This window comes from Poecilia reticulata, linkage group LG16 (assembly GCF_000633615.1).
Source record: "Poecilia reticulata strain Guanapo linkage group LG16, Guppy_female_1.0+MT, whole genome shotgun sequence".
Classification (NCBI taxonomy): domain Eukaryota; kingdom Metazoa; phylum Chordata; class Actinopteri; order Cyprinodontiformes; family Poeciliidae; genus Poecilia; species Poecilia reticulata.
In genome coordinates, this window is record NC_024346.1 from 14,950,854 (window position 1) to 14,975,018 (window position 24,165).

Sequence of the window (24,165 nt, forward strand, 5' to 3'; positions counted from 1 at the left end):
GGATGGATGGATGGATGGATGGATGGATGGATGGATGGATGGATGGATGGATGGATGGATGGATGGATGGATGGATGGATGGATGGATGGATGGAAACGTCTTTATATTGGACTTTATATATTTATTTTCACTGACCACAATTTTCAACAAAATATCAACATGTAACAGAAAACTTTTATTTAAATAAATGCATTTAAAATATACAGTAACGGTGAGGGTTAATGAAAATAAAACAACAAACATGCAGGGGATCATGAAGCAAAGATCAGAGGGAGAGCTGACTGATCATATGACTGATCATACTGAAACACTGTTGCCAACCTGGTGTGATGCACAAAAGCTTTACTTAGTTTTCTGCCCCTTTGTAATTTGATGCACCTAAATAAAATTCACCCAACATTTATTCACCCAACATTTATTTGGGGTAGCAGCAAATACCATGTTGCCATAGAGCATTTCAAAAAACATTGTTGTTGAGTGTCTCATTTAGTTAAAAATCAAATTATTCCTCACATTATCTCCTACAAGCTCAATAGGACGATATTAATAGTTTCCTTAAAAATTGACTCTTACATAATAAAATGTCCTTTGGAAAAAAAAAAATCTGAATTCGTTGGTAGTTGTTCAGTTACAGCCAAAAGCCAAAAAGCATCTTATCATTACATAAGAGCAGCTGATGAAATGTTAAAATTGGTAACCGAAGCGTGCAGTTATCTTTCTAATTGAAGCGATACAACACGAGTCACGCATGTGACGACATTAACAAATCATTCGCCCTGCTTCCGTTTAAGCCTTGCAGAGAATAAATGCAGAATTCACGAAACAAACACACATACACACAAAGAACAGTTTTTAGAAGAAGAATAATGGGACCAAACAGTGAGTTTCCTGTCCATAACATGGGCTAATTCTTTCCTGCTGTAGTAAGACAAAGACTGTTATCTGGATATTTTGTTTATTCTTTATCTTAAGAACCAGGATCCCAGCTACAGCAGCTGTTTGCTCATGAAGGAGGATCTTCCTGTATACTTAGAAGATACAGTGCAGAGTCACAAACTAATTGTGAGTTTTGGAGGGTGTGTGTTTAAAAACAAGAACAGTGCAGCTTAGAAATTATCATTACTTTGTTTTCCATTCCAACTGTTGTTTGAGGCATTGATAATTTACACAGACATGGTCGGGGCAGGTCATGAATTTGTTTCTAAAGCTTTGCTCTCATGATGATACAAACCACTTATGTAAAGCGTAGCATCCTTTTACCTGAGCAGCCTCTCTGCAGAAGATCAGACGTCAGTGCCAGACTCTGTAGGAATATGTCTGATATTTAGTTGATACGATGAAGCACAAGAACAACCGAATATCAAACATATCACACAGCCTCTGGCGAATTAGTGGCGTGGTCCAGCAGACTGGTAAAACCTATTGGGAACAAAAAAAAAAAGAAACTCTATGAAGAAAACAATTCAGAAATCCCCCCCCCCCCTTCCTAAAAGATATCACCGACTGCCAGGTAAAAGACCTGAACAACCAGTTCTGAAGGAAATGACACAGGATCAGCCTTCGGGGCTCTGGGCCTCCGACACTGGGAGTCTGAGACCCTGCTGACATTTCAGATCATGGTGTGTTTGCTTCAGGGAGTGCAGGGTTGAATATTTCTCCTGCATCATGTAGAAACACAAAATGATACTCACCTGCTTCGTTTATCCAAAGATGTTACTACTGTCTCTTTTTGCTTAAATTCAACGGCTAAAAATAAACATTTCAGTGAGTTATAAAAAAATTAATTTGATAGTTTGATGAAAAAAAAAAGTAAAGAAGAAAAAGAAAAGTCTTGCGCTGATTTAGGAGTTTAAATGCTTTACATTGGAAGGGCAGCTCATATTTATACCCGTTGTTTGAGTTTAGGGGGTTGGACCCAATGATCAGTCTTTTGGGAACGTAGAAACTCACACTGATGTAATTAGACATGTATTGATCAGCTGCTCTGGCCTGCAGCCTTTCCTCCACGCATTAACCTGATCAATACATGTGATGTTCATCCTGCTGTGAACACGCTCACGCAGTACAGACACACACACACACGCACACACACATGCACACACACAAGCACACCCATGAAAGCATATGCAGAGTCAAATAACTTTCAGTTTTTGCCTGTAGGGAGGACAAATGTCAAGCATGATGGTCACTTGATTATGTCCTTTGTCATAGGGATAAAATACTAAATGTAAGAAAAAATTTGACACATCCAGTTCAACCAACTCCCTTCAGAAATTAAATAAGTAGTAAATAAGATCCACCTGTGTAGCTATAAATACAATCCTTCTGTGAAGGCGTTAGAGGTTTGTTAGAGAACATCTGTGAACAAATCTTCATGAACACAGCAGACAGGCCAGGGAGAGGATACAGCAAACATGTGGAAGACAGGGCTGTGGTTGGATGAGACCAACTTTTCTTAAACAAACCATCCTGAGAGCGGAACATGGTGGTAACAGGAAATCCTGGAACAAAACCAACCAAAAAAAAAAAAAACAGTTGAGACTGGAGTGGAGGATTAACAGCAGGATAGTAACCCTGAGCATAGAGCTGCATTGAATGGTTTAGCTCAGAGTAGATTCATGTGTCGAATGGCCCAGTCAAAGTACAGATCCAAATGCAGTAAAGAATTTGAGCAACATCTAAAAGTGTATTCTCTCTACCCAATCTGATCGGGCTTGAGGCATTTTACAAAGAAGAACTGCCTAAAATGTCAATTTCTAAAAGTGCAAAGATGTGATAGATCCAACATTTATTATTTCAGTATCACTGCTGCCAACATGCAGGATATTGTAATAAGTGTTAGCTAATTATTTTAGCACCAGGCATCCAGGCTCTCTGCACCCTGTTGTATTTGGTGACCCTTCCTTTTAAACAAATATAAAATGTTTGAGAAGGAATTTAGAAAATTCAACATCAAAAGAAACCACTTTTTAAATAAAACTTAGTGTTTGAGATGAAAATTATGATTTTTTTTTTTTTTTTTTTTTTAGTGGTCAGGGTCATTATTTACAGTCTGTGTTTGCTATGAACCTAAAGGTAGATGAGAGCAGCATTCAATAATGTTTTGTTTTGTGTTTTACTGTTATCACAACATTCACAAATATCATATGCTCTCCTAACATTGTGCAACCGTATTTCCTGAGCGCAAATTTTCAGTACCTTGTGTTTGTCTACCATACGTAATCACATTAAAATATTTTTAGATTTGCACTTGTAAAGTCAAAAGCATTTAGAAAATAGTAAGAAATATGAACATAAGGAGCTATATTTTATTTGTGTTCAAGAGAGATCTTTGGCTTGTACCCTGTTTTTAATGACTGTAATCAAAAGTTTCATAATGCATCAAAATTCAATTGTTTTAGTTGTTGTTTTTCATGCATTGTGCCACTTAAGCACGATTTACAACGTTTGGGATTTGCAACAGAGTCAGGATAAATTCAAAGGTTGCACTGTCCTCTGTTTTCAGGTTCTCGGACGTTGGGTTAAAAGTGATTGCAGGCAGGCATATGGTTGGACTCTCACGTGTGAAATCAACATCATCTGCCAGATGCCTGCCAATAACAACACAGTATTTTCACCTCTACATACACTGTAGGTCATAACTGTGTTTGCAGTTAATAATTGATGCAATTCAAAAGCAATCGCCCTTGTAAACAAATAAGATGTCTTGTAGTAATGCATTAATGGATTCTTCGTCATTAAACTCCCTGCATACAGAAACGAGCAATTTTCTCCATTTCAAAATTTACAACTAAATGTAGCAGAACAAGTTTTGAATTTTTGTGTCAAAAAAAATAAAAAAAAATTCTCATTCATGGACAACCCAGATGTCAGTCAGACTACTGTTTCAGTCCCACTCTATCACCTCTGCATCCTCTCCTGCTATGACCTTGACAGCCTATTGGGACGTGATGATGGCTCCCCGATCTCTGATCGCCTGTTGTGAGCCTGGGGGCGACAATTAGGCAATGCTCCATCCGCAACAGATGAAGGACAGTGTGAGAAATAATGGACAGTGCAGAAATCAACAAAACAGTGCATATCCTTTAAATGACAAGTACAGTGCTTGGCAAAAGCATTCGCACACATTTTTGTCAACTTCAGATTGCAAATTTTAGTAAATTTAAGTGGAACTTTGCAGTAGAGATTAACATAAAGTAGTGAATAATACATGTGTAAATAGATAAACGTGTAAGAAAAGCAATACGTGGTTTTCAAGGCAGAGATTCAATTTTACACAGGGAAACTGTTTATATGAAGGCGATGGCTTAAAGTTTTGGAGTGTAGATGAAAACCAAACATTTCATATGTTCATTTGTAGAAACATTAAAAAAAAATTCACAATGATTCACCTTGAGTTTATCAAAAGAAAAAGGAGTATGGATGCTTATGTAAGACGCTTGTTTATTTATTTCAAGTTATTTCAGACATTAACCATTTGTGAAATCTCTTTTAAAGACTTCAGAGGAAAATAAATGCAGACTTATTCCATGTTTTATTACAAAGTGACGTGTGTTTAAATGTCAGAAATGTTTAAAATTCAACATCTGGAGATTTTAAACTGGAGATTTTAAGCACTGACAACAGATTCCACATAAATGTTTTAATAACTTAATGTTTTTGTCAAGACAGGCTGATGTATACATTTAGGATTACTCTATGATATAAATGATTTCACTTAGTAAAAATCAGCATAATAGAAATGTCTGTTTTCTCAAAGTGTAGGCAAAGTAATCACAGTAGAAACAAAAAGTCATATTTGATTACTTATTTTTGTGCAATTTTCTAATAAACCTCATTCAAACACTTTTATTTCATCCGATTGTGATAAACAGAAATACCCTTTATTTTTCACAAAGTGGGGAAATTCAGGTACAACAGCTGCAAAGTGACTCATAAAGATGAAAGAACTGAAATAACAAAAGTACTTTGTGAAACTGTTTTGTAGATTTATTTTGATTTAAATTATTGAGCTTCTTTAAAAAACACACACACACACACACAGAAATTGTGTGAACATGTGTGTCACGTTCACACAGACAGCAAAACGAGAACGTTTTATTAATTTATTCAAAGCTAACATCTAAATTGAGATAACCGTACTTTAAGATTAACCCGTACCCAAATGAACCTGCATTTAGTTGTTAGTTTAGACTTTCAACAGAAAACACAAGGATCATCAGGAGTGACAAACATTTCCAGCTACTCTTTCCCTCTGTTGTTCTCTCTCTCTCTCTCTCTCTCTCTCTCTCCCTCTCTGTCTCTCTCGCTTGCTCTCTTTTGGTCTCTGTGTTACATGCTCACCAGCACACAGGCCTGAGGCAGAATCAAAGAGGAAGAGAGAGCCAGGCAAGGTTAACAGTGATTATTCAATACCTATCTCTATGTTTTCAAAATTGAAGGCAAAGGAGTTATCTAACAGAGAGAGGAATGCAAATCTGAAGCCATAGCTAAAAGACGGAAACTATAGGAGCTAAAAGCCAACAGAGAAAGCACAACATAAACCAGAATAGCATATCCAAGCAAATGATGACTCTGCAACGAATCAGTGGAGTGCTGAAAACCAACCACTGACATTCTGCCTTGTTCTTTTTTCACTGTCAGTAATTTGTTTTGATGCCTGTCCTCTGAATTTACATAAAGTCAAATATCAGCCAAATACTTAAACAAATCAACTCTTATGTGCATTTCTGTGTCTCTGTGCTCTAAATGACATGCAGAGAAATATCCTTCCTGCTTTCTGTGGTTGTGTACATGCATTAATCATTACCAGCGTAGGAAAGATTCAGGTTTAACAAGTATTTTACAACCACCCATTTGTTCAACACACCCTGATTGAGTGTATTGTGCAGTTACTGAATGTTGATGGCGCAGCACCTGTACCATTCATTCGCCAGAGAAAAACACGCAAGGCTTCTCGTGTTCTTAAATCATTGTGTCGTATATCTTTTATTTTGAAACTGTTTACCGTAACTTTTGCTTGATTTTGGTATGGTTTGTTTACCATTGAGATCATGCTTAAGCGATTTGTGGTATCGAGATATCTCTTTTGTAAGTTCAAAGTTCATTTGAAGTATAATAGCCTTTCATAGTCTTGAGATGCCTCGCCCAAACCGGAATGTGTGGATAAGCTCGAAGGACAGCATCTTTCCCCGAACATGTCACAGTCAAGTTAATAAAGACGACATTCCAGAAAATTCCAAAGTTTCATCTTAAACAACTTATTGAACCAAATCACATGAGAGACAGATACCAGCTGTTAGCCTAGCTGTTTTTGTGACTTTGAACTTGTCAGTATACTAAACCTGCTAGCTTTCACATATTCCTCTGTTACTACGTATTGCGAATTGCTTGTTATGTATGGTGTCAATTTAAAAGAATAAAGTTTTTTAAATTTAATTATGTCATCATGTTATGCTAAGAAAAACATTGCCAGCCTTGCTACGTTGAGCAAACATTCTCCTTTCAAAAATGGCTAATAATTACTTGATTTTCACTTTATCTATTGAGTTTATTTAAAGGAAATTTTACTTTAATACTTTTAAGACATAGTTTATGGGCTGATAATTGTATAATTGAACATACACCCTCTTCATGGACTGTTGTAAATGTTAATTAAATCCACAGCGGTATGCTAACATCAAACTAGCAATCATATTAAAGTTCACTGAGATTTCTTTTCAAACAAGTTATGTGAACAAAATGTTCTGATTATTCCACTGGTTATATATAATGCTTATTCAATGAGAACTTAGTTCCTCCAAAATTGTTTTATTTGTTTCTGACCTTGCAAAGACATTGCTAGCCTATCAGACTAGTTTCCCAGGCCAAAATAGCTTATGAGTAATTTGTGAATATCTGTAAAATGAAGGTTGTTTCAGACTAATCAAAGTAGTACTACACTTTAATAACATGTCAATTCAGTAAATATAAAGTCATTTTAAAGTGTATTATTTCATCATCCCATGCTAGCTAACACCAATCAAAATTGTATTTTATCCTCAGTTTTTCTATTAATAGTTTATTAAAAGAACAGTTTTCTTTGTAATTTTACCACATATAATTTAATTATAGAAACTGGAAATGTCAGTTAGCCTCAATTGATTACAACTGCTGCAGAGACAGCAGTAGCTATTATACTGGTTGAATTTCTTATGTGTTTTCAGGTTATTCCAGTTATTTATACATACTGGTCCTTCAATAAGTTTTCTATCATCTAAAATATATTTTTTTATTACCTGTTATGTGAAGAAAAACATTATAGCCAAGGTGGTGCAAATCAAAATGAATTGAGATGTTTAAAAGCATGGCATATTAAACTCTTTGGGGGAATTGTGAAAGCAGTTGTGTTGTATTTTACTTTATTTAGGGGCATCAGTGTAAACAAAGAGACACTAGATTTTCACATTTTAATTTGTAGAAAAAAAAAAAAAAAAAAAAAAAAAAAAAGCTTGAAAACCATGCATCATTGTTTTCCATCTTCACAATATTTAACTACATTGCATTGGTTCATGAAAAAAAATCCCAACCAAATACATCTTTAAGAGACGAGACAAAATGTAAAAAAAAAAAAAAAAAGTTTAAGGGCGGTGTGGCTAATCTAGCTGGGCACTTTAAGTCCAAGCACTTTACTAATATGTTCCAAAAAACGTAAAATAAACTTGGCAGTCCCAATCCTTCTAATAAATTATTTCTTTTCAGCTGTGCAGTGCAAGTTTATTTTATCAATATAGCAGAATCTTTTGGGAAAGTGCTTGACATTCATTCATCTATCACCTGCTGGTCCATGCAGGATCATGGGGCAGCTGTTTTTCTACTGCAGTCTTTGGCAGGGTTCACCATGGACAGGTCACCAGTCCATTACAGGGTTTCCCATTAAAAATACAAATAAAAAAAAAAACTATCATATTAAAGCTGCTCAGGATTAAAATACAACAAACCCAACAAATTTCACAAAATAAAACCTGTGCAAAACAAACCCTGCACCATGACATGCTTTTATTTTTCCTTTAGTTACGAAAACAGGATCTTGAAAATTCTAATGAAGAGTCATATCTGAGGACCTACCTCTGCTACATGTAACATTTAATGTCTTGAGGCAATTCAGATGACACATGGTAGAAAACCGGGACATATGGCAAATTAGGACATAATATGTCGAGTTAGTGGTTGCAGAGTTGGTCTTTGTCTCAGAACAAAAGACAATTTTATTTTTAAGTTTACAGAATGTGCGTTTTTACTTATTGATTTAGGTGTGAGGGAACATAACCACATTAATCTATTTATTTTCAATTAGGTTGCTGTGGCTGATTTAATTCACTGTTTAAATCTACGGACTATTGCACTGACCATTTTCAAACCAGAGCTTTAAAATTAAAGGTCAGTTTGCAGAAATGTCAAGTGACTGAAAACCTAATCCACATGTATCCCTTCTTCTTGGAAATCCTTCATGTCACCAGCAACATTGTATCCCAGCCGAAATAAAAAGCCAGAATAGGTGTGTCCTTCTGAACAGATCTGCCGACCTTGAGATGTAGAGGATAAAATGGTTGTTGTGCACATTTTTATATCAAGACATTTGTCTTTATGTCCACTTATTTGGCAGGGTTCACCTATTGTTTGGGAGCCTCTTCCTTTTTCTCCTCTTTTTTGGGGGGTTCTTCTTTCTTCTCTTGTTTTGGGGGTTCTTCCTTTTTCTCCACTTGTTTGGGAGGCTCTGCCTTTTTCTCCTCCTGTTTGGGAGGTTCTGCCTTTTTCTCCTCTTGCTTGGGAGGCTCTTCCTTTTTCTCCTCTTGCTTGGGAGGCTCTTCCTTTTTCTCCTCTTGCTTGGGAGGNCCTTTTTCTCCTCTTGCTTGGGAGGCTCTTCCTTTTTCTCCTCTTGCTTGGGAGGCTCTTCCTTTTTCTCCTCTTGCTTGGGAGGTTCTTCCTTTTTCTCCTCTTGTTTAGGAGGTTCTGCCTTTTTCTCCTCTTGTTTGGGAGGCTCTGCCTTTGGTTCTTCTTTAATGCCACACATGGTCCTTGAAGAAAAAAAAAAAAAAAAGTAAAAAGTTATAAAATGTGATCGGTGGACTTATTCTGCAAATTCAACTGAAATAAAGATATGACATTACTTTATTTGGTCTGGGTACTCTTTCAAGAAGTTACACACTGGACTTTTTTCTGTCAGCTGCTTTTTCAGTCGATCTAGTTCTGCGTTCCACTCCGTCTTCTCCTTCTCAGTTTGAGCTGTGGAAGTTATAAAAATTAAATGTTTCAGTATACTGCTAGTAAAAGAAAAAAAAAAGTTAGGGGGTTACGCATACAAAAGTGTGAACACCGTTTCCTACATTTAGAGAAATTAAGATTTGATTACCTTTGAGGTTGCCCAAGTTTGTTTCCTCTGCTGCCTGCTGATCTGCACCAGATTTCTGCCAATGAACAAGAAAATGTAAACGTATTGCTTGTAGTTTATCATTTATTTCCATTGCCAAACCACAGTTTTGCTTCTGGGAACAGGGGCTGCCTTAAGTTGGAAAATAAGAGAAAATGTGACTTTGGAACTTGCAGAAAGAATACAAACCACTATAGCTAACAGGCAAACCTTTAATCCTGCTACCGTTTGGCTGGCCTGCTGTCAGCCACTCTGCAAGTGGCCTGCCACTCTGGCCTGCTGTCAGCCACAATATCAGTCAAGCCTGATTTTCTGGTTTGTGCTGATCAAAGATTAAGCATGTCACTTGACATTCCTTCACTCAAAGAAAAGCGTTCTTAATGCTTTTGTTGGAGCAATAAGAAACTTTAAGAGTTAATCCAACAAGAAAATGGGTCATAGGCTCCCACCGGTTTAACACAGAAGTTTGAGTTTTCCAGACATATTTTTAAATGTTAAAAATTAAACAGAATTGCCTTCATTGTCCTATTGTAATGTTGAATATGCCCGTTTTCACACCACTCTGTTCAGTTTGACATTATATTAGGCAGGAATAGATTTGATTCAGACATATTTTAGACATGTATCTCTAAACATATATCTATTGTTAGACGTATGTCTAAAAATATTGAGGATACCATATAGTAGAATATGACTCTTTTAATAGATAACTACAAATTTGTGTCAATAGTAATACTTATATATCAGATTGCCAATAGTCTCTTCAGATCTGTGTTTTAGTTGGACGTGTCAGAAGTACATTGAATTAAATGATCACGCTGACTTTATGTAACCAATTATAATCACCTGGGAACCCTCGCAGCCGGTTAAATCTCCAGCCGCCTTCTCTGCTTTGGTCTGCGCAACCTTCACTTCCTCCTCCATGGCCTTCAGCTCGCCCTGAACCTTTTCCAGCTCGTTGTGTCTCTCGGCCTTCTCTTTCTGGTACTCCTGGAGGACATCGCTGGTCACCCGCAGCTTGATGTCCTGGAACCGGCTCCGCTTCTCTTCCTTATCGTGGTCCCTTTTGCGCATCTTTAGTAATCCCACCAAAATAACAGACGTCAGCAGCGCCAGAGGGAGCACGAGTTGCACCTTCATCCTGTGCAAGAACAGAACACTTTCTTGTTTGGTGTCCTTAAGTTTCTTAAGGTTTAGGGGGGAGGGCGTGGGGGGGTTAAGAGTTCTTCCTACAGATGTCCGGGTTCTTCACTCTCCATGCGCCATCCGAGAGCTCCTCAAACCTGAACGTGAAAGCTCCGCGTCACCGCGGTTACACCTCCTCTCTGCGCATCGCTGGCAAATTGAAGCCAATCCACCACCCACCTGAGGTTGACTCACCTGAGCTTTCTTTGCTCACCTGTTTGGATCGGAGCTGGAAGCAGGAAGAAACGCCCCCTTCCTGCATCGCTTCTAAAACAGGAACAGGTTGCTGCACCTGTTCGTGCGACGTCCTGGTAACACGTCAGACCTGCCACCTTTTGTCTCGCCACTTAAAGGGAAAGTTCAGAATTTCCACCGTAAGGTTTTGTTGAAAGTTTGCACGGAGTTATTATCTTACCTATACTTGCTGAAGCCCACTACACATTTCTATTTACTGTAAATAAAGTTCAGTTGGACCCGAGTACTGAACTTCTACTCCGCAGAGTCCAAAGGAACTCTAATCTAAAACAAAAAGCAGGTGATATTTTAAAAATCTATAAACCATTAAATTTTGGGTGGTTATTTAGAAATAAGTCAAAAAAATTAAATTAGAGGCTTTACGATCCACCATCCTGAGAAACATGCTGAACAGCATGTTATCAGAGTAACTATATGTGTGTATAATCGATATTCAAACTGTACCTTTTTGTTGTGACAAAACATGGAACATGAGGAAGAAGATGTATACAATCCATGGACATATGTGTGCTGTTGTGAAGGAGTCAAAACATGTTGTTAAAGCAGTATTTTTGCATATGTGCAGGTGAAAATATTCTCAAAAGCATCGAAATAAACTCAACATTCATGTAACAGTTATTTAAAAAACAAAAAAGAACAACTATTATTACACTTGACACTCTTACCACCAAGAAGTCACCGTAGATTGGACACACTTGTCTTTGTACTTCTCACCTGGACACCATCTGAACCACATGAGTTTATGTTGGTCTCATCAGACCACAGGACATGTTTCCAGTAATCCATGTGCTTAGTCTACTTGTACTCAGCAAGCAGTTTGTAGGTGTTGTTTTGCATTTCCTTCAGAGGAACCTTCCTCCTGGAAAGATAGCCATGCAGATGAACTTGATGTAGCGAGCGGCGAATGATCTGAGCGCTAACAACCTGACCTCTGCAGGACTGCTGGCAGCACTCATGCATCTATTTTCAAAAGACAAACTGGTGCGGAGCAAAGTGTCATATCTTCAGGCCCATGAAAAGATATAGGCTAACATATTTTCAGAAATTTGATTGGTGTACTTGCTTTTGGTGAGATATTGTATAGTGTTAAAATGTGTTTTAGTACAACTTTACCTATAAGAGTATAGCTCATAAATGTTGATATATTTCAGCACATCATGCCTTCTGTACTTTATTTTATTTTTGTACATCCTAAACTAGTTTAGCACGCTAAGCAAGAAAGAGCAAGCAAACACATATTTCTCCATGCATATGTATGTTTTTCTAGATTTGTGTGACACAAAGGCCATGGCCAAGGGCCATGGGGCAGATTAAGAGGACACTTTAAAATAAATAAAGCTGCATTTGCTTAACACACACCCAAGCAATATTTTTTTTACACCGCTTTACTTTTGTGCCCAAAGTGTCTCTGGCCAGAAATACTTTACTTGTTCCTTTTCCATGAGGATCTTTGAATGCCTCACCTTGAATAAACAACCTAAGGTTTTTTTTTGTTGTTGTTATTTTTTGATGGAGCTGTTTTAAGATGAAGAACTCCACTTTAGTCTTGGAAGTAGCTGCCTCAATCTAACAAGCTAACCTGGATTTTTGAGGCCAAGAGAGTAATTTACTGGTGGTAAATACCTTAACAGAAAGTCACTTAAAAAAACTGAACTATCCCTTTAAGAAATCTAACTGATTTGCAATCTCATATTTTATATAAAACCAACTTAAAAGTTTTCTGAACTTTTAACAAAAGCCACACAAAGATTTAGGTAATTTTCTTGCAAATGAACACATTTAATTATCAATTAACCGTATTTTATATTTAACAGTAAAACTATAATTATGTAGCCTATAAGGATTTTTAAGAAAAAAAATCCAACATCAACTAGTTTTTGGAAAAAATGAAAATTCAAAGGTAATGTAAATATATAAGTTTTTCTTTTCATTTTTTTTTAAAAAAAAGCCTTCTTTAGTGCCAACGCATAAAATATGTCACCAGGAAGCAGGTGAATCGACACGCCCAGCTTGCTCGGCAGGTAGAGCCGGTTACTACAACTTTTGGCGTCGCTGATCTCGGGAAGACGTTCTTCCAGGGATGAACAAGTGACCACCGGCAGGTTTTTACCACAGCAGACGGCCCCAATCAAAATCTACCATCGATCGAGTGAGAACAACAACAACAGAAAAAAAACAAAAAAACGATGAAGCTGGTGATTTTTTTTGTCGCCGTCAGCGTGGCGGTTATGGTCGCGATGATTTTTCAGACTCTGCGTCAGGAGCTGAGTCTGCGTAGCCTGAGGGCCCGCATGGTGGAGAGCTCTGCGGAGGTGAAGAGGAGGGAAGACTCCATCATGGACATGAAAAGTAAAATCCAGGAGCTCAAATCCACAGTGGACAACGCCAACCTGAAGCTGGAGGACCTGAAGAAGGAGAAGACGGAGAAGGAGAAGGCGCTGAAGGAGGCTGAGAAAAGTCTGGAGACCTGCAACGCGGCGAAGGCAAGGCGCAAACACTCACATAAAAGTTTTCAACGTTTCAGGTCCAAGCAGCGGCGGTTGCCCCATGATTTGTACCCCTTTTCTTAAATCTCAGTCTGATTAAAAGAATCTCTCAATCAAACCTTAAAATGTGTACTTTCAGCATAAACTGTTTCTTTTGGTTCTTATAAGGTGCAGAATACATGAGAATGCTTAATCATCCTGGAGAGACATCAAGGCAACTGAAAAGCTATTTAGCACGCAGCTGATATTTTTTCCCCCTATATTTATGAATTTGAACATTAATTATGCGCTAACAGATAACAAGCAAACATAAATTCCTGAAATATGTTTGAAAAATACAAATATTAAATACTCAGCAACTGAGACGGATGGGATTGGGATTCAAACCTGCAGCTCCCCAGTTACAGGATGAACTCCTACCACCCTTGCCACTGTGGTCTCTATAATATATGTTGTTTTGCACATGGCCTTTTTCTTTTCCACTCCTAACAAGTACATTTATATTCGTCATTTTAGGGAAATGCTGAAAAGACGAAGACTGATTTGGAGGAATCCATAAATAAACTCAAAAGTAAGTCCAGACAAAAAAAGAACAATGTCACTGAACTGTAGCAATATGTATGCAAATATGTTTCCTGGTGCAGTCCTACAAACCCACATGAAACTTCATTTGCCCTCTCTTCAAACTTCTTGTTTTGTAACATGATATCATGTACTCAACTCTAATGGCGATGATATAGCAATCGTTTAGACCTGTTTCTAGGCATCAAATACAGAAATTCTCCAATTTATTAATTTTTTTCAGCTGATCATGAAGCAGCTAAGAATAAGGCTCAAGAGGAGATTGGGAATTTGAAACAACAGATCTTGGACAGAGAAAAAGCAATTTGTGTCCATGCAGATATGACTAAGGAAGAAGCACGGTGAGTAAAGCAAAGAGCTACTGGTCATGGAGACATCAAAGCCTTTATTATATCAGGTCCTGATTTCTGATTTTCTCTTTTTGTTTTGGTAGGAAACTGTGTGGAGAGTCCGCTCCACCACAATAAAATCAAATCCGAGTAAACTTGGTTGAACTTTTCCAAACAGGGTCAAACCCGAGAAGGACCATCTATAAGTTCTGTTGGCATCTTTTTGGTTTGTTTGTTTGTTTGTTTGTTTGTTTGTCTTCTTATTTTTATATATTTTGTTGTCATGCACATTTAGCTGACTTATGGGAAAAGGGAAATAGTTTTTCACATTTTTATTTAAATTATGTTCTGTTTTTGAAGTGATTTTTTTGGTTGAATATTGTTTTGGCTTATTGAATCTTTAAAATACTTTAAAACGTATTGTGTATTGTGGAATTCATTATTTACACTCCTAGACCCAAATAAGTTTTGTTATTATCTGACACATCACTGTACCCACAACAGTAAAATAGTTAAATAATGTGACAAGCCTTCAGCTGAGAGGTTTAGTCCTTTGACTCCCTCTACTGGAGAATTGAAGGTTTTTTTTCATAGTGTCAATGGCAAAACCTTTTATAATACTTTGGTTGTGCTTAGTAAATATTCATTGTAGAAAAATGTTTTTAAAATCAGAAAAACAATCTGATACTTGAGGGGTTTAAAGCAATGAAAACTTTGCACCATTTATTTTCTGGTTATGAGTTGGTTATTAAAGCTGGCTATTTTCAAAATTGTCTGCTAAAAGCTTTGTGGTTTTTGAATATGTTCAATTTTTAATATTTATTTTCTATGCAGTTGTGCTTAGTCTCTTTATTTTTGCCCATTTATTGTTTTTTTTAATATACTAACTTCCTTAACCATGTTGCCTCTGCAGTCAGACATTTAGCATTTGTTATGTTATTTTTATCAGAATTTCAGAGAAAACGTCTAAAAAATAACATGACTGGTAAAAACTTTCACAACTTTTTAAAAGAGAGCAGATAGTCATTTTCACATAGACCAATTTGTTTGAACTGAGGTTTATCCAAATAAAATGCCTGTAAATTGTAAGTTTTGTTGGCTTTAATCGTTGTTGGTACAAAGAACATCTTTTTTTTTTTTCATACAGAAGGCACATTTACAGAAATGTATGGAAAATGAATACATTTATTGTTGTGTTATAATACATTTAAATTGAGAAAAAAATATGTTCTATTGATATATGCGTACTTTGGAATACATTAAAGAAATAATTTAATTTTTTGGGATTTTGGAACAAAGTTGTACACAAAATATATTTAAACATCTATACTTTCAATATTGACTTCATTGTCAACTTGGCTATATATCGACAACAACTTTTTGAAGTAAATTATTCAACAATTAATTTTCCTCTCGGGTTAATACATTTTTTTTTAAATTGAATATATAATTTTCTGTATTCTATCTTCTAAGTTGAAATCTACATCCCAGTGACTAAAAATGGAAATTTATTGGATTTAAGTTGTTTTTCACTTCAGGTTAAAAGGGCACATTTACGATATCTAACTCATTAATACTCATTGTCTATTTCACTACTAAATAGACATTGAGTCTATACATTACATTGATCAACTAAGTTATTTAGTCCTTCGTCCCTCATTTACATCACATTGTGAAATTGTAAGTACGTGTGACAGAGACTGGGCTTCAAGAAACTGGCCACCTCTCCAACAAATTTAGGAAACTAGTTTTTTCCGTTTCAGTGAGTCAAGAAAGTGAGCAAACGGCGTTAAATCCAACTCCCAGTTGGGCGGTTTATAAAACAGATCACTGGTTGCTATGACAAAGTAGGTGTTACAGGAAGCTTTGTTCATCCTTCAACCAATCCTGATGCAAATCTCAAAGCACGTGACATGACCCGGCACTTACGTCACTGTTACCGATGCCGGAAGTTGGCAGACACTGCGCGTGACACATGAAAGTCACCGGTAAAACAACAACAGTGTTAGAGTTATCCGAGCTCGTTGGCTTAAAAATATATATAAACGAGTTTAATGAAGGAGTTTTTCAAGTTTTTATTGAAGTGGCAGTGTTTTAGTCTCGATGTTAGCTATGACAGCGTTTTAAAGCCGTTTAGAAACAAACTCGGAGCGCGTTATTAGAGCAACCTTACAGTAACAGTACTATCCCCATCTTGAATACAAAACATAGTTTTTTTTTTCTTAGATTTATCTTCAGATTAGAAATGACACGAAGCGTCGGTCGAATATTCAGCGGATTTCGGTGCTTCGGTTCTCTCCCGTTCGGGAATCCACCACTGAAGACACAATGTTCCAGTGTTTTATTCAGGACCACCTCAGAGCGGACCTTGATGGTAGGTACCATAATAAGCTGGTTATTTGTGCTGAATGACGCTGTGAACCTCATGCTATTCTCATTGGATCCTGGGCCTTCTGTTTAGTGTGACTGCACCATATGAATGACGGACAACCAAAAAATTACTCAGGCACTCTGTCACAGGATGAGAACAATAATATATTTTTGAACGAGATGGACATTTAAAAAAATTAATAAGTAAATCTGTGCTTCAGCGATGACCTAAGCTAGTTTAAAACTACTTTTTTGTCTTGCTTTGCAAAAGTATTCACATTTATTACGTTACAACCACAATGTATGTCATTGGGATATATAGAAACTCTCGTTTTGAAGCAGAAGGAAGGCTTTACATGGTTTTGATCATGCCATGGATTCGGACCAGCTTGCTTGTTTCTGCTATAAAAATACTATACATCTTGAGACTACCACCACATCCCACGGTGGCAATAGTTCTCTCTCATGTTAACATAAGTAGTAGATCTTCTTGCCACTTTTTCGTAAAGGACAGATTTGTGAAGTGTGTCACTAATAGTTGTCCTGTCAACAGATTCTTCCAGCTTAGCTGTGAATCTCTTCAGAGATACTATGTGTATTTTGGCTGCTTGTTCTGTAGATTTACACTTAATGAAGCTTTTTTTTTTTTTAAACAAAAACTGTAATTTGTTTTAATGTTCAGCATGCACTGCCAAAAATCTTTGGCCGAAAACCTCGAGACTTCAGCCTGCCCAACTCGTCATGGGGGAAAGAGATGATGCAGCTGTACAACCATTATAACAGGCTGAGTAAGGAGACGACAGAAGGACAAGAGGACCATGGAGAGCAGTGGACAAGACTGCCAAGCTACAATCGGACTCTAAAGTATGCAACAGGTACAGGTGCAAACTGGTGGCTTTGCTTTGAGACAACTAAGATAGAAATTGTTTGAAGAAAAAAAAAAGGCCACAGAAATCCTGGCCTAAGTTTGCAGCTTAGTGAATTTTTCCAAATACATTTGCACCTTCTTTACATTTAGATGTGAATTATAATTTAAAGCTGAGATTCTCATTTTAAGATCATACACTCAAACTAGTCGGTATTTTAAACAGAATTTAAATCCTCAGAGTGTTTTGAGTCGTTTAATTTGCCACCCATGACCACTGGTTCTCTTGAAAACTCTTCAAAAGGGGAAAGACAAGAGAACATGCTGTTCAAGTACTCAGATGTGTGTTTTTTGCGACTTTGTTTATGTCAGAAAGTCAAGAATGTGGCTACTCCCATAGACTTCACTGTACTTACAGAAAGAGCAACTAAATGAATTCAAATTTTGTTGTAGTAACACATTCTCACACTGTGACATTGTTTCTAAAAATTCTTTTAATTTTAATATATTCAGTTTTTGAAGAAAGTCTAAGGAAATTCAAAGTAAATTCAGTTCCATTCGAAAATACTTGATTAATCTCAGAGGGAAATTAAATGTTGTAACTGCGGTTGTACATCCAGATCTCCTGTAGCAGTCTGAATGAACCCAGTCATGGTTCGCTGCAATTTTCTTGATTTCATGAAGAATCCCTCTTTGCTCCGTCATCTCCAGTGGTTCCACCAGAACAGAACCAACCTTCTTTTTCAGGTTGTTGAGCCTTTTTAAGTCCCTAGTTTTGGTGCTGCTGCCCCCAACAGATGATGGCAGAAGAGATTACTCTCTCCACGACAGACTTATAGAAGATTTGCATATCATCTTGTACAGCCTGCTCTAGTCTGTCCCTTCTTGTAGTTTGTCTCGCTGTTTCATTTCCAGTCTAGTCTGTTGTCCATGTGAACACCGAGGTATTTATGCTCCTCCTCCACCTCTTCCCCCGTCATGTCTCCTGTTTTTCTTGAAATCTGTAATCAGCTCTTTTGTTTAGTTCACATTCAAGATAAGACGATTGTCTCCACATTATGACGCAAAGTGGTATGCAATTCCTGTTCTAGTAAAGTCAGGAGAATCACAATTTGGCACCTGTTTCAATTCTTATAAAAATGAATGCAACAGGCATGTTCGCAGTTGAGCAGAATCTTTAACTTGATAATCAAGGACTTTCTGCTTCCTTGGAGTTAGTTAGCGTTCTTCAAAACTGGTCGGACAACAGCGTAGGCCATTCAGGTTAGGCAAATGTGTGCTGATATGCATCGGCAAGGACACAGCTGCTCATCTAAACTTGTTTATATTTACAGTCGGAGGGATAATTTAAAAGTTCAAAACGGCTGGAGCTGGCAGAAACGAGGCTGGATGAGGGCCCAGGTTAATCTTGTCATCATGCAAGGTGCAGAAGGTGGTAAGGAGGGTTAAACTAAGACAAACACAAAGCTCACTGTAGCACACATTGGCGTCACCATGTTTCTATAAGAGCCATTTTGGTGTTTTGTAAAAATGTACAGATTACATGTAGATGAAGTGATTTGTTTGTAATTCCTCATTCTGGTCTTGGTTATGAAGCACATATATTTCAAACTAATCACTGAAGGCTAGCTGCTGATCGGTCTGTGTTCTTGTGTTGTGTCTCATCAGGGGGAGTGTATCTCAGCAAGATAATCCAGTCAAAAGCTCGCCTTTTCACCCGGAACATCAGGGACCCTGGAGCTTCGTTCGAGTATGTTATATTTTTCAGACAAGATAAGCTCAAGTGCGCGTGCATCTTCCAAGCTGGACACCTTTTAGAGGGGGCGCCAGGGTGAGCTAACGTTTACTCCTGACCATGTTTATGTCTGAAGGTCTATATTTGTTTTCCATTTTTGTCCGTAAATATTTGTCATATTCTTTTGCATGTTTGCTTTATTTAAAGGAAATGTTCCATTTGCTTTGTCTCAAACTTTGAAAACAAAGTCTCTCTTTAATAAAACACAATTAAAACCAATCTCTTTATAGGAAGGTGTTAAAGCTTCATTTGCCACAACTCTTGTAGTTAAACTACGCAATAAATGTTTGAGACATCATGTGTGCTTCCAGACATGTCCACGGGGGGGCGATAGCCACCATGATAGACACCATTACAGGAACGCATGCCTCTCTGCTTTCTGCACCGGTTATGACGGCCAACCTTAACATCAACTACCGCAGGTAAAATAGGGATGGATGGATGGATGGATGGATGGATGGATGGATGGATGGATGGATGGATGGATGGATGGATGGATGGATGGATGGATGGATGGATGGATGGATNGATGGATGGATGGATGGATGGATGGATGGATGGATGGATGGATGGATGGATGGATGGATGGATGGATGGATGGATGGATGGATGGATGGATGGATCTGAGGTTATTTCAAAACCAGGTGGACTAATATATGTGGAGAGCAGAGGATCATTTTTTTTAGTCTAAAATTGTTGTTTTGTCTCTAGTCCCATCCCACTTGGAAGTACTGTGCTGATTGAATCCATTCTGGACAAAGAGGATGGCAGAAAAAGGTATATTTCATGTAGAGTGACCAGCACGGACGGCTCCAAACTGCACACAGAGGCAACAGGTGACTTTCCTCAGTGTCACTTCCATTTCTGTCATGACACCTTCCGCATTTTTACCCTTCTTTTTCTTCTTCTTTTTCTCCTTGCAGGACTGTTTTTGTCAATCAGTGTCAGCCACCTGCTGAAAAGGTGAAGCAGCATGCCAGGCTGGCATAACAGAGGCCAGAACAAGCCAGCGTGTTTGACTTTGTGAGAAATTGGTTTGGATTAAGGACGTATTTTCTAGATTATCTTGAAGAAACCTCTACTAACAGACTGAACTTGAATGCCTTTGCGTAAGGGTACTAACACAAAAACAGTACATATCTGTGGTGTATTTATTGAACCAAATTTTAAGGTTTTACTGACTGCATTTTGAGTTACCCAGGGGCCTTACAGTTTGAAGCTTCCCCTGAGATGTTTTGTATATCTTCTTCAAGATCAAAGATTCTTGTGTGGATGTTATTTTCACTGAAGAAAGAAAAAATATTGTCAATAAAAGCTCTTTTTAAAGACCAAATGTTTATTCTGTGATGTGCTTGAATCTGGGTTAGGAAGTGCTTTTTTTGTGTGATTCTGCTCAAGTATTTATCACAAAGACCTCTAAACCACTTTATTTAAAAGAGTACTGGTACTGCCAGTAACAGAAAAAAAGGAGAGAAAAAACCGGTGTTTAGGATGAAAGGGTAACACTTTTGAATTTGGTCGCCTTTCTAATGAGAAAGCGTGAGTTTCATGCTTCTTGTATTACACCTCTTACACATTTTTTGAGCTTTGATTGTCAGGTGTGGGTTGTTAGCTGCTGCTCCGCCATGTGGTGTCTGTGGTTGGTTTAGAATGTGAAATGTAGCTTTTTTCACCAGCAGAATATCGTAACTTAGTCATGAAGACACGAGGCCTTCGAAAAAAAGTTCATCACGTCGGCCAATGCCGCTCACGCTGGCACTTTGAGCGTGTGTCTGCATATAGAAATGACTGTGGCGTGTTGAAGCAAGCCGTAAATGGTAACGGCTTCCACATCACACAGAGGCACGCTGCTCTGGTATCCACTGCAGGCCACGAAGTCAGAAAAACTGATGAGATGCAGCTGCTTTCTTTTCTCTAGTGCGATGGGATTTTTGAAATTGGCATGTAATAGCAAAAATGTTTAATATCTGTTTGTTGTTAACAAAAAATGGAAGAAAAAAAATTCTCTATTTGCATTATGGGGCTGATGAACGACTTCTAAAAACACAATTGTTTTATTAAAGAGAAATTTTATTACCAGGATCTACAAGACGTGTTTTTGTGAGTTTTCTTTTTCTCGTCTGACACAGATTTTATTTAACCAAGTGGTCATATTAAAGATTTTTTTCTCCTCTAAATGGTTTTTCTGATGCAACGCAAGTTGAGTCAGATTCACATGCAGTCATTACGTCTATAAATATCAGATTAATTTGGTGCTTTTATCAATGAGTTTCACTGGTGTACTTTCCATCTGAGGATGAACAACTAGCACAATGTGCTACACACAGCTTCAGAATCAAGCATTCTAGCTCAAATGCATGTCGATGAAGCCACATATTTATACATTCTGGATAGAATAAGCCGGACAAAATTTCTCCTAATTTAATTCTGTTAAAGAGTTACCAAGATTATTTCTACAAGCCAAATCAATAGCAGAACAGTTTAGTACTACATTCACGAGACCGCTGTAAAATTGTAAGCTTCTGATTCACTGGCGTTAAATGGAGGCCCACATCAAACACAGTGCTACCTCATGTGACATATAAAAACCGTAAGAAACCAGCCAGAACATCTGGAACAGAACTGTGGATCTTTACCACTTTAGCTGGCATAAACAAAGCTTTTGTGTACTGTCCACAAAAGTTATGGCTCTTTCCAGAAACTCAACAATAGTCTATGTCTAAAACAAGACACACATCCAGCCAGAACCTGAGTGTATGCACATATCTGAGCCAAAATGTATGAGGGACTTGACTTGATGGGTGACTTTTGTTTATTTGGCATGTAATAATGACCACCTACTAATAGAATCACTAAACCTTTAAGAGCTCCTCCACACTGATGTTAGATTATGCGTTAGCAAATAATGGTCATAACCGTAGCAGCCTCCACACTCTAACGTCAATTCTTCCACACGTTGGTCTCCTGTGTGGTTTTCTGTGTATGCATGTTCATCGCAGCACAGGCCTGGCGAGTCTTCTGAGGGCCCCTCACATCTCTAACCTCGCTGAAGAAGCATGCATACGAATGGAAATGCTACCTAGTTTTTAAAAGTCTTTCTATTGCATGAAAGTGCAGGACAAATAAACACAAGCTTCTCTTTTTTTCCCCTCTCGCTCCAGTCTCATGTGGTCAAGTTGGGTTTGAAGGAAGCGGGTGAGGGGCGGCTGTTTTCCACTTTCAGTTAAACCACCTGCAGCTTGCTCTGTCCACTGCAGCGCTTCGGGCCCATCAGTCTTTTAATGTGGGGGAGCGCCATTTCACAATCCCTCGGCATTGGCAGCATTTACTGCAATCAAGCTGGCTTTCAGCAGAGCCATTACTGATCTGAAGACAAGATGCAAGCTTTGTTTTACCGGGTACTGTTGATAAAGGGTAGTAGATATTTAGAAATAATAATCATTAATAAGTTTTCTCAAAAAAAAAAAAAAAAAAAAAAAAACAGACAGGAAATGGCTATGCTTAAACCTTCATAAGATTCTGGTAGTTTGCTTTCATTTAGTGTAATAATTTAAAGTGAAATGCTCCAAGCACCCTCCAGCACAAATGGAAGTCAATGTCAAAAGTGCAAGAAATATTGTTGAACATTTTTGGGTGAAAGACTGATGACCCAAGTTAAATCAAGCAAACTCCTTATTATTAAACTCTACATGTGTATTAATCTTAAATTTTACTTGAACAATTTTACTTAAGCGTTAATTGAATTAATATATAATTAAAAATATTTTTTAACCTACATTGTAAAGAGTTATCATGGTTTTAGGTTAAGTGTTGTATTGTGAGAAACAGATTCCTTTTTCTCTAAGCTACACAACTGAAAACCTAAAACCAACAGAGACTATTAGGTGGATGGATGAAACATATATTTATATTTAACTTTATATTATTTTCACTGACCAAAATGATATAAAGTTAAATATAAACTGCATAAAAAGTGCAAAACACTTTGCACTTTTTATGCAAAGCGTTTAATGCAAACACTTTGCATAAAAATATAACCAAAAAACATTTATCTAAATAGATGCATTTTTTTATATTCTCATTTGTCTTTTTGACCCAGATATATATTTTTTAAATTCATTTTCACAGTTTTGAAGACTTTCTAGACTTACTGTTATTTCTGACATCACTGTGGCTGAGAGAAGTAATTCTTATTTTTACAGCATTGAGCTGAAATGAACTTAAACTTTAATTGAGACCTTCAACCCAACAGATTCTCCACTCCTGGTCCTGTAGGAGACAGAAGCATCCATGTTTCACTGCCTCTCTGTTCGCTGTAAAGCACCAGGTTTTGCCTCCTTGAGTAAAAGTTGCAATAACGCACAGTCGACATGCTCAGATATTCAGAACCAGCTCAAGCTGGAGCTGCTCTCGGCATTAGTCTGGACCCTGCGTAAGCACTGCGTCTTACAGAAACATTTGATCGTGTAAACCGAGAACACATATTGATTATTCATCGTTTTCTTTGTCTTTCCGCTGTTGTAAAAAAAAAAAAAAAAAAAAAAAAAAAAAAAAGCAGGGATTAGATGCCGTCGATAAAGTGAATCCCTGCAGAGGTGTGCACCTCCGGGGCGCACGCCAGTCGGTCCCTGCAAAAACAAACCATAAAAAAAAGTGGGGCTTTATCCAAGCGTGTTCCCCGTTCGCACATAACATGAAATCAACAGGAACGCCACGTCTCCGCGTTTTATTTTGTCAATTGGACTTTGTGGCAGCAACATGGGATTATATTTCACAGCCGAGCACTTCAAAGCAAACCCGATCCGCTGGCGTTACGTAACAGCCGGTGACATAACTCTCTCCAGCCCGGCTTGGGACGGCCAGGGCGCGCTGGAGGGGGCTGGTGGGG

The 24,165-nt window shown here is 37.7% G+C and overlaps 3 protein-coding genes across 3 annotated transcripts; 2 read left to right on the forward strand and 1 right to left on the reverse strand.

The window, feature by feature from the left end:
- Nucleotides 1-1,370: 1,370 nt before the first annotated feature.
- Nucleotides 1,371-10,784, reverse strand: LOC103478188 (nucleolar protein 58). Its single transcript, XM_017309338.1, has 7 exons — nucleotides 10,644-10,784; nucleotides 10,257-10,551; nucleotides 9,393-9,447; nucleotides 9,151-9,265; nucleotides 8,867-9,057; nucleotides 2,467-2,502; nucleotides 1,371-1,420 (listed from the first exon to the last, which is right to left on the reverse strand). Exons 1-7 carry the CDS (start codon nucleotides 10,667-10,669, stop codon nucleotides 1,371-1,373), a joined length of 768 nt encoding a protein of 255 aa, XP_017164827.1. The 5' UTR covers nucleotides 10,670-10,784.
- A 2,058-nt stretch (nucleotides 10,785-12,842) lies between these two features.
- LOC103478139 (myosin-4) lies at nucleotides 12,843-15,030 on the forward strand. Its single transcript, XM_008431674.2, has 4 exons — nucleotides 12,843-13,333; nucleotides 13,853-13,907; nucleotides 14,142-14,259; nucleotides 14,352-15,030. Exons 1-4 carry the CDS (start codon nucleotides 13,037-13,039, stop codon nucleotides 14,383-14,385), a joined length of 504 nt encoding a protein of 167 aa, XP_008429896.1. The 5' UTR covers nucleotides 12,843-13,036; the 3' UTR covers nucleotides 14,386-15,030.
- A 1,149-nt stretch (nucleotides 15,031-16,179) lies between these two features.
- On the forward strand, nucleotides 16,180-20,614 carry them4 (thioesterase superfamily member 4). The gene is made up of 6 exons (XM_008431675.1): nucleotides 16,180-16,621; nucleotides 17,300-17,492; nucleotides 19,151-19,313; nucleotides 19,589-19,699; nucleotides 19,989-20,113; nucleotides 20,201-20,614. Exons 1-6 carry the CDS (start codon nucleotides 16,493-16,495, stop codon nucleotides 20,242-20,244), a joined length of 765 nt encoding a protein of 254 aa, XP_008429897.1. The 5' UTR covers nucleotides 16,180-16,492; the 3' UTR covers nucleotides 20,245-20,614.
- The last annotated feature ends 3,551 nt before the right edge of the window (nucleotides 20,615-24,165 follow it).

What these genes read in the sequence shown, in the direction of transcription:
- them4 (XM_008431675.1), top strand. Translation starts at nt 16,493, where the DNA reads ATGACACGAAGCGTCGGTCGAATATTCAGCGGATTTCGGTGCTTCGGT. An exon ending in GACTCTAAAGTATGCAACAG is followed by an intron (nt 17,493 to 19,150) that starts GTACAGGTGCAA and finishes GTGTCTCATCAG; the next exon opens with GGGGAGTGTATCTCAGCAAG. An exon ending in ACTGCACACAGAGGCAACAG is followed by an intron (nt 20,114 to 20,200) that starts GTGACTTTCCTC and finishes TTCTCCTTGCAG; the next exon opens with GACTGTTTTTGTCAATCAGT.
- LOC103478139 (XM_008431674.2), top strand. Translation starts at nt 13,037, where the DNA reads ATGAAGCTGGTGATTTTTTTTGTCGCCGTCAGCGTGGCGGTTATGGTC. An exon ending in ATCCATAAATAAACTCAAAA is followed by an intron (nt 13,908 to 14,141) that starts GTAAGTCCAGAC and finishes AATTTTTTTCAG; the next exon opens with CTGATCATGAAGCAGCTAAG. An exon ending in ATGACTAAGGAAGAAGCACG is followed by an intron (nt 14,260 to 14,351) that starts GTGAGTAAAGCA and finishes TTGTTTTGGTAG; the next exon opens with GAAACTGTGTGGAGAGTCCG.